At 34.5% G+C, this 15,245-nt stretch overlaps 1 protein-coding gene across 2 annotated transcripts in view; it reads right to left on the reverse strand.

The window, feature by feature from the left end:
* The window catches only part of LOC143248801 (alpha-(1,6)-fucosyltransferase-like), a 41,601-nt gene that overhangs the window by 12,948 nt on the left and 13,408 nt on the right, over positions 1–15,245 (reverse strand). For both annotated transcript variants that reach the window (XM_076497564.1, XM_076497563.1), the window contains exons 4-8: positions 12,884–13,058; positions 10,693–10,807; positions 10,301–10,544; positions 3,434–3,620; positions 30–206 (exon numbers count right to left, since the gene is read on the reverse strand). In XM_076497564.1, the coding sequence (XP_076353679.1) occupies positions 30–206; positions 3,434–3,620; positions 10,301–10,544; positions 10,693–10,807; positions 12,884–13,058 (898 nt within the window). The remainder of the gene's footprint in view (positions 1–29; positions 207–3,433; positions 3,621–10,300; positions 10,545–10,692; positions 10,808–12,883; positions 13,059–15,245) is intronic.

Below are 15,245 nucleotides of genomic sequence, written 5' to 3' on the forward strand. Positions count from 1 at the left end.
TTATAAGGTAAAAATATTTTCAATCATACCTTTCTTGTAAGCTTCTTAATACTTTGTGATCGTCCGTTGCCACAAAAACTCTCTTAACTGACACAGATTGCTCCAGCTCCAACTGTCTATAAAAATCCTCTACGTGAACCATATATTCCTCTACGTTCCAACTCGAGGCTTCTTTGCCAATCTTATCTGTTCGTCTAACGTGTAAGCTGTAAGTGTAAGATAAAAAAAATAGTAAAATATGAAAAAATACGAAACTGTTAAATACGTTATTGCCGTTGTTTTATCAGTTTTATCTCTCTGTCATGGCGAGTTAAAATTTGGTTATAAGCGTTGCGAGTCTATAAATGTACAGATTATCCATCGGAGGACTTGCAAAACATTGTAAAACCTGAAACGATAAAACACGTTAAAATACAAATTTGGAAAGTGCTTTTATTTTTAATTCAATAGAAATCTGGAAAATTCAAAATTTAAATGTCATAAAAGTTTACATTTATGAAAACAATTGCTTTGACTTCGGTTCAATGATTTTTAAACGCAGTTGATAATCTAATTTTTGGCGTTTTTGTCCTCAGTCTTACCATCAAGCCGAGATATCTTAAAACACTAATATAAAATTAGCAAGAGAAAAAATAATTTATGATGTAAAGTAAGGAATAGAAACATAAGTTTATTCTTAAGCACATAGCTATAAAATGGACTAACTGTGATGTATCGAAACTCGATTTTTTTGTATTGTAACCCTTAAAAGCCCTGACTTCTTGCCACCCCATCGGAAGACGAAGGGCTATAACTGTGGGAAATATAAATGCGAACAACTTCTTCTAGGTAGATATTTGAATATACATATACATAAGCTATAAATATATATATCTTTTAAACCTATGAACACTATACACAGCAGTGCTCTTCGTTATTTGGTTACTAAAAGCTTGATAATTAATATTAATCTACTATAAATAAAGCTGCCTAATTAGATAAAACACGATAATGAGTATAGTTAAGTAAACTGTTCTTTCGTTTTGATTTATAAATATTAAGTTTCATTGTAACATCAGGAGGACATCCTTACTATTCGCGATCTGTTGAAAACCAGTTTGGCCAGTTTACAAGATTTAGGACAATCTTAAATGTACACACTGTAGATATTAAGTGTATGTTAAAACGATTTTGCAGCTTTACCATCTCCGTTCATGTTCTGTATGATTACAGTGTATCTTGACAATTGCTGTACAGCATAGTTTCATTGCCAAAAACTCTGTCGAAAGACTGTGATATTAAAACCGTAGTACTCCTCCCTATTGCTTTCCATAATCCATCTAGAGCGTAAAGACAATGGTTTCTTATAGTCCATTTAAACAACCAGATTTTATAAAAGTTCACGTGCTCTGTATCCAATGAGTTAATCAACATGTCTTTACGTGTGATATCACAAATACTGTGGTATCTCGAGGAAGACCAAGAAAACAGACAGTTTAGACCCGATAAAAACTGTAGGCTCTTGTACAAATTTTGCAAGTAGTTGAGTCACAAAGAAAGAGCTGAGACATGAATTTATAAAAGTATTTGCATTTAATGAGTTGTAGCTGACAATTCGAATAAAAATACTCCAATTGTACAATATAATGAATAAGTAATCGTGTGTGCTTTGAAGTTTTGAGTAGAGAGGGTAGGACCATTAAGATCTCCTAATTATAATCGCTGCAATAGAAAAACACTCTATTGGTCCATGTTCTTCCTTCTGTAAGTTAAACTGAGTGAATGAAAGTGCTAATAGAAATTACCTAAAGTTATGTTAAATGAAAGGAAAATATCAGCTTCTGCATAACAAGTTAACGAAATAAAAAACACATGAAAATGTTTCTAAACCTATGAAAGATATATGGTGACGTCTGGCAAAATTTTTATAAAAATCCTTTCTTTGAAGTTCCAACATTGTATTGAATGTTTCAATAAGCCCTCAAGTTCTAGACGCAAGAAAGTGGTGATTGGTTCTTGTGAGATCAACTGGAAAACACGCAATGAAGATCAAAGACCTCTACTCGTAACTATTACCCAATTCTCCGAGAAGTATAACTTATATCGATAATTAAAAATAACAAAAAGTAGACTTTTTAATCTTCATTTAACGTAGTTTACTTTAAAAGAAAAATGAAGGTTGATAGCTCGCTTAAGAATCGCTTTGTTATTTCAATTAAGCTATGAAAACCATGAAGAATTACACATATATGAAGTTGAAATTTTCACTTTATTAACTAAAAGATGGCAAATATGTAGCATGTCTTTGTACTAGAACATCCATTTCTTTCTCTAGTTGAGGTATATGACAGTTGAATTGGAGGTGTGATTGGAAGCATATTTTTTGTGAACCCATTTTCTCTTGGCCTTGCTTTTAGATGGACATCATTCTTAATTATATTGTTTACTGTTGTTTTAGAAATGCGCACGGTTTAGAGAAAGAGTTTTGTATTTGTGTATTCTCACCTGTTAAAATACGTCACAAGTGTCTTTCTGGATGGTCTTGGTGCCTCAAGTTGATCCATGTTCCTTTCATTTCCAAATTTATGAAGCAAAAGAAATACTTCTGCCTAGGAAGTTCTAATATCCGATACTTGCACCTCTTTATGATCAGAGAGTATAAACATTTTGCGCTCGGAAAAGGCTATTATAGACCCTTCCTAAAAGTAATCAATGTTCATTCGTAACATACAACTGAAACGGAATACTTTCAGGGACTCTGCGGAAGCACATCTAGATTTAATATAACTCTCAACTCTCTGCAATAAGCAATCAATGCGACATAATTTCTATAAAAAATATCTGCTAAAATACGTATATTAAATATTCTAACCAATAGTATAAGCAAAAGTCACAATTAAGAAAGAATATAATTCTTCAAAAATATTTTGATCTACGAAAAAAAAAAAAGATGGAATCCTCAACAGCCGAGGCATTTGAAGTTACTTAAAAAATTAGAAGAAATTAATTCATGAAGCATTTTCTTCATTTTTATCAGTTATATTTCTTTGCACCAGAAATATCAAGGGTTAAGCGCTCGTATAGTCGATTCTATGTTAGTACTCATTAGGACCTCTATCAGACTACCCCCAAATTGAAATTTTATTCTTTTAGTCAGGATTAGAGTAAATTAATGAATGAGACCTTGGGCATGATCAAACACATCAACCTTTTGAGTTTGATCTCCTGAATTCAAAACATTCATTAAATCTGAAATCGGTCAATAGGTGACAGAGCTGTGAGATAAAAGTTTCTACTTGAAAACACACATACACACAAAATTCAAATCTTTCTATGAACCGCTTTGCCGCGGCTAAAAATACTCTGTTCAATTGAATAGCCGCTGATAATACGAAACTTTGAAAAACAACTCTTTATAATCACATTAAACATCCAGTTTCAAAGTTACACTCACCCTACAATTGGATGAATGAAATCAGAACCTTTGATAGTCTTCGCATAACTGAATAGTTCTTCCTGGGGTCGAAGAATGAACTTGACAAACTGACCATACCACCAGGCTAATGGACTTTCGGAAATTAGCTTTAGTGACGGAAGAAGATCTGCAGGCAGAGACCTGAGCAGGACACGATTTACAGCATCTGAAAGAAAAGAAATCACGTTATAACATAACGTATAATGTTATCATGTTTCTGAAGCACTTTCCTAAACTGTCTCGTGAAAACATATAAAATAAACCCACGCCACCCGTTGTAGACAAAAAATAAACCTGAAAAAAATTAGGTAGGATGACTAATGGAATTTTAATCTATATTTTCTTAATGTTAAAATATCTCTCTAAATTATAAATGATACACTCACCAATTCAAACGTATACTTAAAGTTTAACAATACTTGATCTTTATCCTTTCAATGGGATAAAATGTAATGATATTTAGTTTAAAAATCACAAAAAAACACTGAAAGCAGGTACTAGTTATATTTTCCTGATAAATAACTAACACACGTTTAAACTGAAAACACTTATAGATAGTTATAACTCACTCACTGGAAGCTATAAAGAAAAAAGGAATAATTGGGCATTGAGTAGTTCAGCTAACTCTTGAGCTACTTTTCTATTAATGAATTGTGGGATTGACTATCACGTTATAACGCCCCCACAGCTGGAAGGGCGAGCATGTTTGATGGGACGGAAATTTGGATCCGCGACTGTCAGATTGCGAGTCGAGCACCTTAATCATCCGTTACGAGTTTCGGTCAATCTCTCTCCTCGTAACCCAAGAGTTTTCGGTGGCTAGTGTTGATTAGTTGCCTACCCTCTGGTTTGATACTGCTAAACTAGCGCAGAGAGCCCTCGAGTGGCTTTGCACGAAATTAAATAAATAAAAAACAGCAACAACACGAACTTAATCAAATCCTTCTACGATTATTGAGAACAAAAGAAATGAAAATTAATGTTTTCGTGTGGTAATAATGTAAGTTTGGTATCTTAAAAACACAGTTTGATTTGGTTACCAAATATTATACTTTTAAGCCCTACAGATTAAATATACTAACGACCTTGCAAATAAATCGTCGACTAATGTTTGAAGACACGGACGGTAGTGCACATCCCTCATGTAGTTTTGTGCCAACTTCAACAAAACAAACCTTCCGATACCACAGTTTTCATTGCAACAAGATCCCGGGGAAAATATCGAGATCATTTTCACAACACACCTTTTGAGCAAATTTCCACAAATTCTCCATTGTTCGTAGAGACTACATTTTCTGAGACTACGTTTTAGCAGGCTAGATGTATAAAAATTAATTGGAACATAACCGGTATGTTTTTGAATGGCATCTACAACTCCAGCTTCTTCAGTCATCTTTCTCGTAAAAGAACAAAACGCCGATTACAAGGTGACATAAGAATCTGGGGATCTTTGGGTTACGATTATTCTGAAGTCAACTTCTTGTTATCGTTTTACTAATGGTACTAGAATATATTTCCAGTTTCATTGCGATGGCTTTTGCTTGTCATCTATACCTACAAGTCTATTAATTGTAGCATTGTACTGTCGAAATTTCATTGTGATAACATATAAACAGTTGATAAACATGTTACCAGTAGTGCAACGTGTCGCACGTGCAACTACCCTCCAATGCACTGCGCGTACAAATCGTTGAAATAGGCTGCGACTAAAGCTTTGTAATTTCTATGAGAAATGTACATACAAGAGTTATTTGACAGTGTAGCTCTCGACTTATTTATAAAACTGCTGGTGAAGTTTATTTATATTTTTACAATTTAAAATAACAACTTTCTGAAAGTATAATTCGGAATAAATGGAACTATAATTTCAGAATGACGTCACATAGATACTGAGTTTACACCATCTTTTGTATTCAGAGAGAAATTTCATGAGTTGGTTACGTTTAATCTGATAAATTATGATGTACCAATAAAAATCTTAGTTGTGAGTTTATGGAAAATGACCAATAGTTTTAGTCTATATTTCCAGTTTCAAAAGAAAATTTTTTTTTGAAAACGTTCGCTGAATAAGAAGGCATTTCTACAATGAAGATAGAAACCAGTTTCTAGAACCAGGATGGTATCGATATATAAGAAAGCACAAATAGGATTTTGATCTTGGATTGTTTCGGATATCCGTGTAAAGCAATACAAAGGGCCTTCTCTGCCTACCATCCTTGATTTTCAACCAGTAGAGTAGAAAGAATGAAGCAACCAGTTACAACTCTTGAGCTGCTCTAATCGAATAGTTGAATTTGTCTGTCACTCTTATAACACACCCCACGGCTCCAGAGTACGGAGCGCACGGAAAATCGAACTGTATTTCACAGAGCGGTCCGTTAGCCACAAGTTACACACCATAGCCTTCTAAACACTAGCAGACCGATACTAAGCGCTGACTTATAATTGTGACGCGACAGATGGGGCTCACTTGTAGTTTTTTTTCTGGAACTTTGATTGTTCATTAAAAATAACTTTGAAATGTTGAAGCATAAAATAGTATGTGCTCTACAGTTTTTCATAATAAAGATAAGGGCGTCAATTTTTGTATGTTGGTTGATATATGTATACTGTAATAACGATATTTACATATTTACTGAAGAATGTAAAAGTTTAAGTGATAGACAACTTTAAAATGTCCACTTCGATGACATCCCTCAACGAATCAAGCCTGCTGTCAACACAACATAACTTTAGATCAAGGCTTATTTAAAATATCAAAATATGGTTATCACATGTAGTACGGTGATAACTTTGGTCAAAAAATAAACTAGTAAGAGAACGTATTGATACTGGCTAGTAACATAAGAATATCCGAGCAACTAACTAGTTAGGCCTTTTTCTAGACCTAGTGACACCAGGTTACACTGATAATTATAACCCACAGTGAGTATTTAATGTGTCACGAGATTGTAGTTGTTGGCTCACTGTACAGTTGCTGCATAGGCCAGCTGCAATACATATAAGTACAATTACATAATTTTTAGCCGCGGAATGCTAGCTCATAGAACGGTTACGAGTTTGTTTTTTGTATACAAAATGTTAGCTTACAGTTCCGTCATCTCTTGAATGATTTAAGATTTAATTACAACTTTGGTCCCAAACGGTCACACCCTTCCCATTGATGTATTTGACCACAGTCAATGTATCATAGATTAATCTACTTTAATCCTGCCTAAAATAATTTCATTTTCAGGATAGCCTGGTAAAGATCCTGACGAATAATAAAAGTGATTTGGGTACACGTGCGTTTCACGCTTTGTATTGTTGGCGCACAAAAATATAATAAATAAAAGGAAGGGAGGGAGAGAGAGTGAAGGGGGGACGAAAACAAAGTATCACAAATTACTTTACTATAATCTTGCTTCAGATAATTTCACGGCCTGGCATGGCCAGAAGGTTACGGTTCTCGATTCATAATATGAGGGTCGCTGGTTCGAATCCCCGCCACACCGAGCATGCTTGCCCTCTCAACCGTGGTAGGCGTTATAATATGACGGTCAACCTTACTATTTGTTGGTAAAATAGTAGCCCACGAGTTGGCGGCGGGTGGTGATGAATAGCTGCCCTCCCTCTAGTCTTATACTGCTAAATTAGGAAAAGCTAGCGCAGATAGCCCTCGTATAGGTTTGCGCGTTTCACCTAAGTTTTCTATTTTACATCAATTATAAGAAACAACCAATACATCCTTTAAAATGAACCATTTAAGAAAATGCCGCGAAGGTCCTACGTGTCAGGACCTACATCAAACTACTCAACATCTTTCGTCACCAGTTCGTCAGCAATTTCAGCCAATCAGAACAAGCAAGACTTGTAATCAATGGCATGAGAGTGACGAGATGTCATCTACTGACTGTGTTTGTGGAGAGTTTGATAATCGCGTTAAGTTGGGGTCTTGTTGGTTGATTGTAAAGTCTGACATTTTTATGTTGCTGCACTGCTGACATTATAGAATGTTCCAAAATTAGTTGTTTCTGTTAACATTCTTTTATATTTGACCACAAAAAGCTTTTCAGGTAGAACAGAAGTAAACGGTGTTAGCATGTTATAGATAAATTCCTTTGTTAACATGTCAGATCGTTGATCAGAGCTTGAAAGTATTCTCAGCCATTCTAAAAATGTTGACGAAAGTGCACTTGGAAAGTGAATCAGAGATTTTTTTCAGGCAATTGGTTGGTTGCATGAATTTCGTGGTACTCAAGCATTTGGTTGGTTACAAAAATTATGTGGTCCTAGTGATCTGAATGATAAACATGGGATTAGCTAGCAGTTCTTGCAGGTACAGTTTAAACGTGAGAGTTCTGTCTCAAGAAATGTACCTTGGGATGGTCGACTGTGCTTGGTGTTTCCAAAATTATGCAGTTTTCTTTGAATAAATGCACTAACTTTGTCAAACGAATCCCAGTTTAGACGACTAACTTAGTGTGTATCACCTAGACTCGAACTCGACGCAATTTTACACCAGGCTTACTTGAAAAAAAAAGCTGTATATTTACAAAAAAATAATTTCTTTGTTGATTTATGAGATTCGTGCTCAACCTAATGCAGAACTTAACACTCCGACGAAAAGTGGGGCCTAATAGGCCCCAGAGCAACTTGAAAGGTTATTAATATTAGGCTAATAATTTTGTATTTAAATGAAATTGCCATTTAAATCCATTAATGAATGGATTAACGAGATTCCCACTGTCCCTATCTACTATCGAGCGAAACCACAGCCAGGGGAACGGGCTTGGAGAAATCAGGACTAGAAACGTCTTTTCGTAGGAGTGTTAAAGACTTGCAAGTAGCAGTCCATTGCGGCAAACTAAAACACTGCAGGCACTTCTGAGTTATTCTGTTTTATCGAAGAACAGTTGTGAGGCCACTCTTTTCCATGATGTGAATTTAAATGCAGTGAATTTGAAAAGAGACTGTTGTGAATCGTGTTATATCTTGTGCACAGTGCAGGATACAGAGTCACATGCAAGATATTTGATAACAGAATAAATCGAAACACGTTTGCAACGTTTTGTGGTGAAGATCTAAAACCTTCAATTCCCCAATCGCTTGATTCAACCCGCAAACGATTAAAAACATTAAAGGAAACACGTTAATAATTAAAAACACTGAAGGAAACACGTTAACAATTAAAAACACTGAAGGAAACACGTTAACAATTAAAAACGCTGATGGATGTTTTAGGAAAGCAACAACTATTTCTTTGAATTTTAGCAAAGCTTTTCGTTATTTAAAGAATAAAACAAATTATATATATTAGTTGGCGTATCTCTTGTTGTCGTTTGAAGCTAAGCACAAAGCTATAGAATGGGCTATTTATTCACTATCCACCACGTTTATCAAAACCCGGTTTCTAGAAATTTAAATCTTCAAACATGCCACTCTGCAATGAGGGGGGGGGTTTGACGTATCTAACCAACGCACAAAGAAGACATAAGAGCCCAGGGGGAGTAACCTAGGATGCCAGACAGAAACATATCCCTCTATATTAACTATACGTGGGGTCCCTAAGCATACATCTCAAGTTTGGTGACAATCGGTTCAGCGAGTCGTTAGTTATAAGCAAACACACACACTTTTATCAACAAATGGTTTGATATATACTCTTCAAAAAAGAAACGCAAAAGGCAAAATTTGAGACATATTATTAACAAGTTTATTCCGGCTAGTTCTGTATGACATATGTGAAACTTTGCACATTCACTGCTGAACATCCAAAGTCTGCAAAGGTGAAGTCCACGCTCACTCTTTGAAGTTTAACGTCACTCAACGTCAATAACGAGTATGCCCCCCGTGAGCATCAATAACTGCTTGGCATCTCCTGCCCATGGAAGCGATGAGATGACGAATCAAATCCTGTGGAATGGCTGTCCACTCAGCCTGCAAAGCTGCTGCAAGCTGAGGTAGAGTCTGCGGTTGAGGTTGTCGCTGTCGCAGACGTCGGTCCAACTCATCTGAAAGATGTTCCATGGGATTTAAATCTGGTGATTGGAGGGCCATGGAAGAACGTTGATGTTGTGGTGTCTGAAGAAGACAGTGGTGAGTCGGGCTGTGTGAGGATGGGCGTTGTCATGTTAAAAAACGTCGTTGACGTTCACCATGATGGGTTGCACATGGGGCCTAAGAATCTTGTCGACGGTTGCGTACGTCTGATCGGTAATCCCACGCAGCCCTGGTATGGTTGAGGAAGTAGACGTCGCAGTGGTGGTCCTATCCCGAAGGTTACGTCACCGGATGTAGCCATCTTGTGCGGGCGTGGTCACACGAGGTTTGCCAGATCGTGGACGGTCAAAAGTTGATCCATGTTGTTGGTGACGATTCCATAGCCTTGTGATGGTGCTTGGGTGGACATTTACAGCTCTGGCAAAATCTGATCGAGATTCGCCTGCTTCCAAGCGACCAATGGCGCTGTTGCGTTGTGCTTCAGTCAGTGTTGGCATAACTGTATTGCGTGTCGGTGGCTTAACACTGAGCTATAGAAACCGAGAACCCGTCACTTTTATAGGGATTTTGCACATGTTGCACTTGCAGAACATGCAGATCTCTCAAACAAATTTATTGGACACGAATGCGTTTTTATTGGACACGAAAAATCCGATGTTTTCTTCCGTTTTCAAAGCGCACAACTTGTATTGTCATTTTGGTCTGACAATCAGTGCCTCAACAAGTGTAACATCATATACTCTGAGCTTGTAACGTTATTACATATATTTCTCTTTAAAATAACAAAAATATCCATTTTGCGTTTCTTTTTTTGAAGAGTATATATATATATATGTATGTAAATGTAAATGATAAAAACCAAACTGTTAATGCCGGGCCATGGGCTGGGTTTCTCCAGTTGAGGTACATCACAAGAGCTTAGGGGTTTGAAGACTTTTTCCCATTTGCCAAAGGATTTTTCCCAATGCTTCGTTACCAGCACCATAGTCTGATTTAAGTTGTACGAGTTGATGAGACACCACATGATGTCATGTACGCGTGAAGCTAGACCAGCAGAATTCTTGAGATCACAAACGAGTATCCGCTTGGTTTGGCAAACGTTAGGAAACTAGAAAATTAACACGGTTAAAATATGGTGAGAAATTATTCTTAGGAGTAAAAGTTTTGAATATTTGAAAAACATAACTATAATCAGTATAGAGTTAACTGTTTGATTTTTATGCGAGAATTTTTCAATACGGTTGGAAAGCACTCACCTGAAGGTTATAGATTCGACTCTGTACAATATCAGATAATCTTTGGTGCTCATATTGACGCCATGATTCTTGGTTGTTAACTTCACCCAGTTTCTTGAGCTCAATTAGAGCAACTCTAAAAGAAGAGTTATTAATACAATACATTTACGCCATTAACATGTCTCAGAGTGTAATAAGATCACACGGCCGCGGAATTTTGTACATAATTTAATTATTATTGCACAAACAATATTTGACAGGATAACCAAAATCTCAATTTATAGAATCAGTAACAAGACCAGGTTAGTGTTATCAGATTTATAACTTATTACTTCGTCAGAACTTTTTTGTTGCTGTTGATTGGTAAGTGGTGCCTGCTGGGCAGACATTTTCATTAATTGTCTAACAAAACTCTTAAAATCTAAAAGTATGTTAGTTGTACTAAATAAATGAAGCCAATAGTCTAAATTTGATGATGCACAATTTTCGGAAGATTCCACCCCTCATTCTTAACCTCATTCAAGGGTAAATCGAAAGAATAAGATAAGCTTGATGTAGTGGTGGGGTGCGTATCATACGTATGGCCTTATTTGTGTGTTTTATAATGAAGCATTTATTTGTGTTTCGAATGCTATTTTTTAGCAATTATACGAATAACCAACGATCTCTTAAAATTTTAATTTTTTACTCAATTTATTTGTTCAGTTTTTTACATGTCCATGGAATGAACCAAAATCTAAAAACCTTTGGTAACCATATTCCAAACAGCTACAACTTTTACAAGAATTAAAACTACAATCACAACTTCATAAAAACATAGTTCTTACTATGTGGATAACCACAGACCACTCAAGTAAGCAGGATAAACCTTGTAGCGATTGTCCAATCAACCTAGGGGTTAGGCTTGCTGACATGCTCATGCAGGTAGTAAGCAAAAAGGTTGCTTCTATAGAAATTTTTAATATGTTATATCCGAAACGCTAATAAACGTCTTAGAGTATTATTATTATGTATGCGCGTAATATACCGTAATTGTAATATAGTTTTTCGTTTAGAAATTTAATAGGATGGTTTTCTGTGCGTGAATTATTTGGAAACCTTTTCCATTTTTACTATTAAGTAGTTGATAAGATAAGAGTTAACTCGTTTTTTATAGTATAATTGTATCAATTATGTTTAAATTTTTCCTGAGTGTTGTTGTTTTAAAATGTTCCTATTTTAGGTACAAATTAATTAACTTTACATATTGCCGCATGACCAATACATACAGTTATTAATTTTATTTTTGCAAAAATCACTAAATGAATAGAAATCTTATGATGCATAATGTTAACTTATCAGCATTGGCCACATATGTTTTATGTCACATAAAATCGTCGGCCTTAACCATTTTCAAAACCTTTCTATTATTGGTTTTAGACTTTTAGCTGACAAGTTGTGATTTACATAATACTTGAATATTGACATACAGTTACAAATCTAGAAAAAAAAGAATTATAAACTACATATTTATGTGAAACCTTTTTATGTTCCTCAAATTTAAAAACGAGTAGCCATTAAACACATATAAAAGCAACAAGATACGTTTGAGTTCAAATGTACAACACAATGAATTTCGTTTTTCATAGGTCTCTATCACTTAAATTCAGTTGCTGAGTACACATTGAAGACTATAAATTGTTATTAATATGACTACAAACGCAAGATAAATAGAATGTTTAACGTATTTGACGTTTCCGCCTGCATTTCTTTTAAAAAGAAGCAAGATTATACGTCGAATACAGTAAACTTTTTCTGTGGAGGCAAAGAAAATTACGGCCTATATCTCCAGAATGTAGCTTTAATTGTTTAATATGAAATATAATTTTCTTAAGCAAGTCATTATCAAAATATTTCAAATGTTGATGCACTTTTTAAGATGGTTTAATAAAGAGAATGAACTACTGAAAGAACTATCCATATAACATGCGTTTAATTTTATATGCAGATCGCTTGTCCTGAAAAGGACACTTACTTAACATGTACACTTACAACAATATTATTGTTTTACAAGTTTTTAAAGATGGTTTAATAAAGAGAATGAACTATTGAATGAACTATTCTTCATTCTTTTTCACTAAAGCAGCAGATATTTAATTTGTAGAAACAAAATGATTTAAGGCAGTTATCGAAGAATCATGATCCTTTAAATTCATAATCTTCTTTTGTTTACCTCTTATAATCACCAACTTGATCTAGTAGTTGTTTGAATGTCGACGAATTTTCTGAATCAAGATATAGGCCAAATGGTTTTAGTTTGGACAATATAAAATACCACATATCTTCAACAACAAACTCTATATAGCGGCGAGTATCTTCAGAATTTGAAATAAAGTTGATAATTTGGTCTGTAACAGAAATCATAGTTTTAACATGAGTTATCGGTAAAAAAAGTCAACATTGCTTAACTTCTGGTGATTTGCTATTTTTACTTTGATTCAAAAACACCTTTAGTCAGTTGTTATCTCCCACCTGTCAATCACGCTGCCAGAGAGCGTCACACACATGTATCTGCTTAAGGAACAATGATGTTATCAGAGGGCGTGTTGCTAGGGGTGTGTTGACAGACCGCCATGACAAACAGATATGGTGTCAAAGAATTTAACACCCATAAAAGGAACAACAGTCATAATGAGATAAGTATAGATGTCTCAAATTTAATCAATGGCTAGATTTAATTATTCTAATACTAGTGATGTCACTTTAGGTATAAAACACTTTTATATGCAGATCGCTTATGTTTTAAAAAGGACACTTACTTAACATATACACTTACAACAATATTATTGTTTTACTTGTTTATATTTATCCATATAACTACGTTCTTCAGAAAAAATATTTTTTAGACACGTTTTTAAAACTGTAAAGTAACATACGTATTCGAAAGCTGGATAGAGTTTAAAGGATTGCATACATATTTCAACATGCATTTAATTGTGTTTTAAAAAGATGTTTCTATAGTTTCATGGAAAGACACGCAAATGTTAACAAGCCTCATTTTATTTTTATTAATTATATTTCTATAGGACAATAATGTTACTAACGTTTTTAAGGCACTCCTGAAATGATTTTACCATGCTCAATATTTTGTATAAATATTGAAAAAGACAGCCTTTGTACGAGTTTATACACATTGGACATATACTGATTATAGTTTTAATTTCTATATTTAAGCACATTTTTTTCCAATTAATGTCCTGAGGAGGACAATTGCTCAATTCTCATGAAATAATTTAACATATATGCTTGCACATTCATTAGTTTGACATTTTACTGTCCATATAACAGTGCTCTTGACAAATATTTCAAATTATTGTTTCTACGAATATTGACAAGAAAACACATAGCCGATTTACACTTAACATACTAATTATAGTTTAGTTTCTATACTTAAGCCTACTTTTTATATATACTGTACTGAAAAGAGCACTCATTTAAACACCATACACTTTCACCAGTTTGTCTTTATCTATATAACTATCTTTATGACAAAGTATGTCATTTCACATATGCCCTTTTTTAGTGTCTCTATGAGCCAAAGATGTTATAATTACAAATATTAGTGTTACTTTAAGCACACAGTATTCCAAAGGATGCTTGATGTTTTGCTTTCACGAGTCAATGAGACAACTACTATAACATACGTATTATAAACAATAATTTACTTTACATAATTTCACCATCTCGAAAATGTTTCTTATGTTTACTACTACATATAATAAATGAATGCTTTACTGTTTAATGCTATTATAGATTAAAACAACAACAACTACCAGCCACTTGAAGCTTTATATAATAAAAAATCATTCTTCAGCAGACCTTAAAACTACCTGACATCGAGACAGCTCTTTGTTAGTAGGTCACCACATGATCATGTGTAAGATGATTGACCTTGTGTTCATCTAAACTAAAAAAAGTTCAGTTTATCTCATGATAAAATATTCATAGACTTCAAATATATTTTGTCATGAACATGGTTATATGTATCAAGGCAAATTAGTGAAAGCGGAATACTGTCATAAGTGTGTGTATTAAATAAGTATTCTTATCAGGACGTCAGTGATCTATATATAAATGGTTAAAAAGGAAAAAAATATTATTGAATGTAAAAATAATAAATTAGTTAAGTGTATTATACATAAAGTAACAGTATTAATTTCAGAACATAAATGAATCCAGCCATTGAATAAATGTTGAAACATCTATGGTGATCTTATCAAGATTGTTGTTCCACTTCTTAGACGTCGTTGTCTCTGACGTCATGCAAGCCCATCATGGCGGCCTAGCAAAGTGCCATCTAGTGACAATGCATGGACTAAAATCCGGGTTTCGAAACCCCTGGTGGGCAGAGCACAGATTGCCCATTGTGTAGCTTTGTGCTTAATTCAAAACAACAAACAACATCTTTTTGTGCACCCTCTAGTGACAGTGTGAATAAAATGCAAGTCCAAAACTTTTAATTGGCGTATTCAAAACGTTATTTGACTTCATCCCAAAGTATTTTCTTTTATATAAGTATGTTTGTTTCTTTCAGT

The sequence above is a fragment of the Tachypleus tridentatus genome, chromosome 4 (assembly GCF_004210375.1).
Source record: "Tachypleus tridentatus isolate NWPU-2018 chromosome 4, ASM421037v1, whole genome shotgun sequence".
NCBI classification, from domain to species: Eukaryota; Metazoa; Arthropoda; class Merostomata; order Xiphosura; family Limulidae; genus Tachypleus; species Tachypleus tridentatus.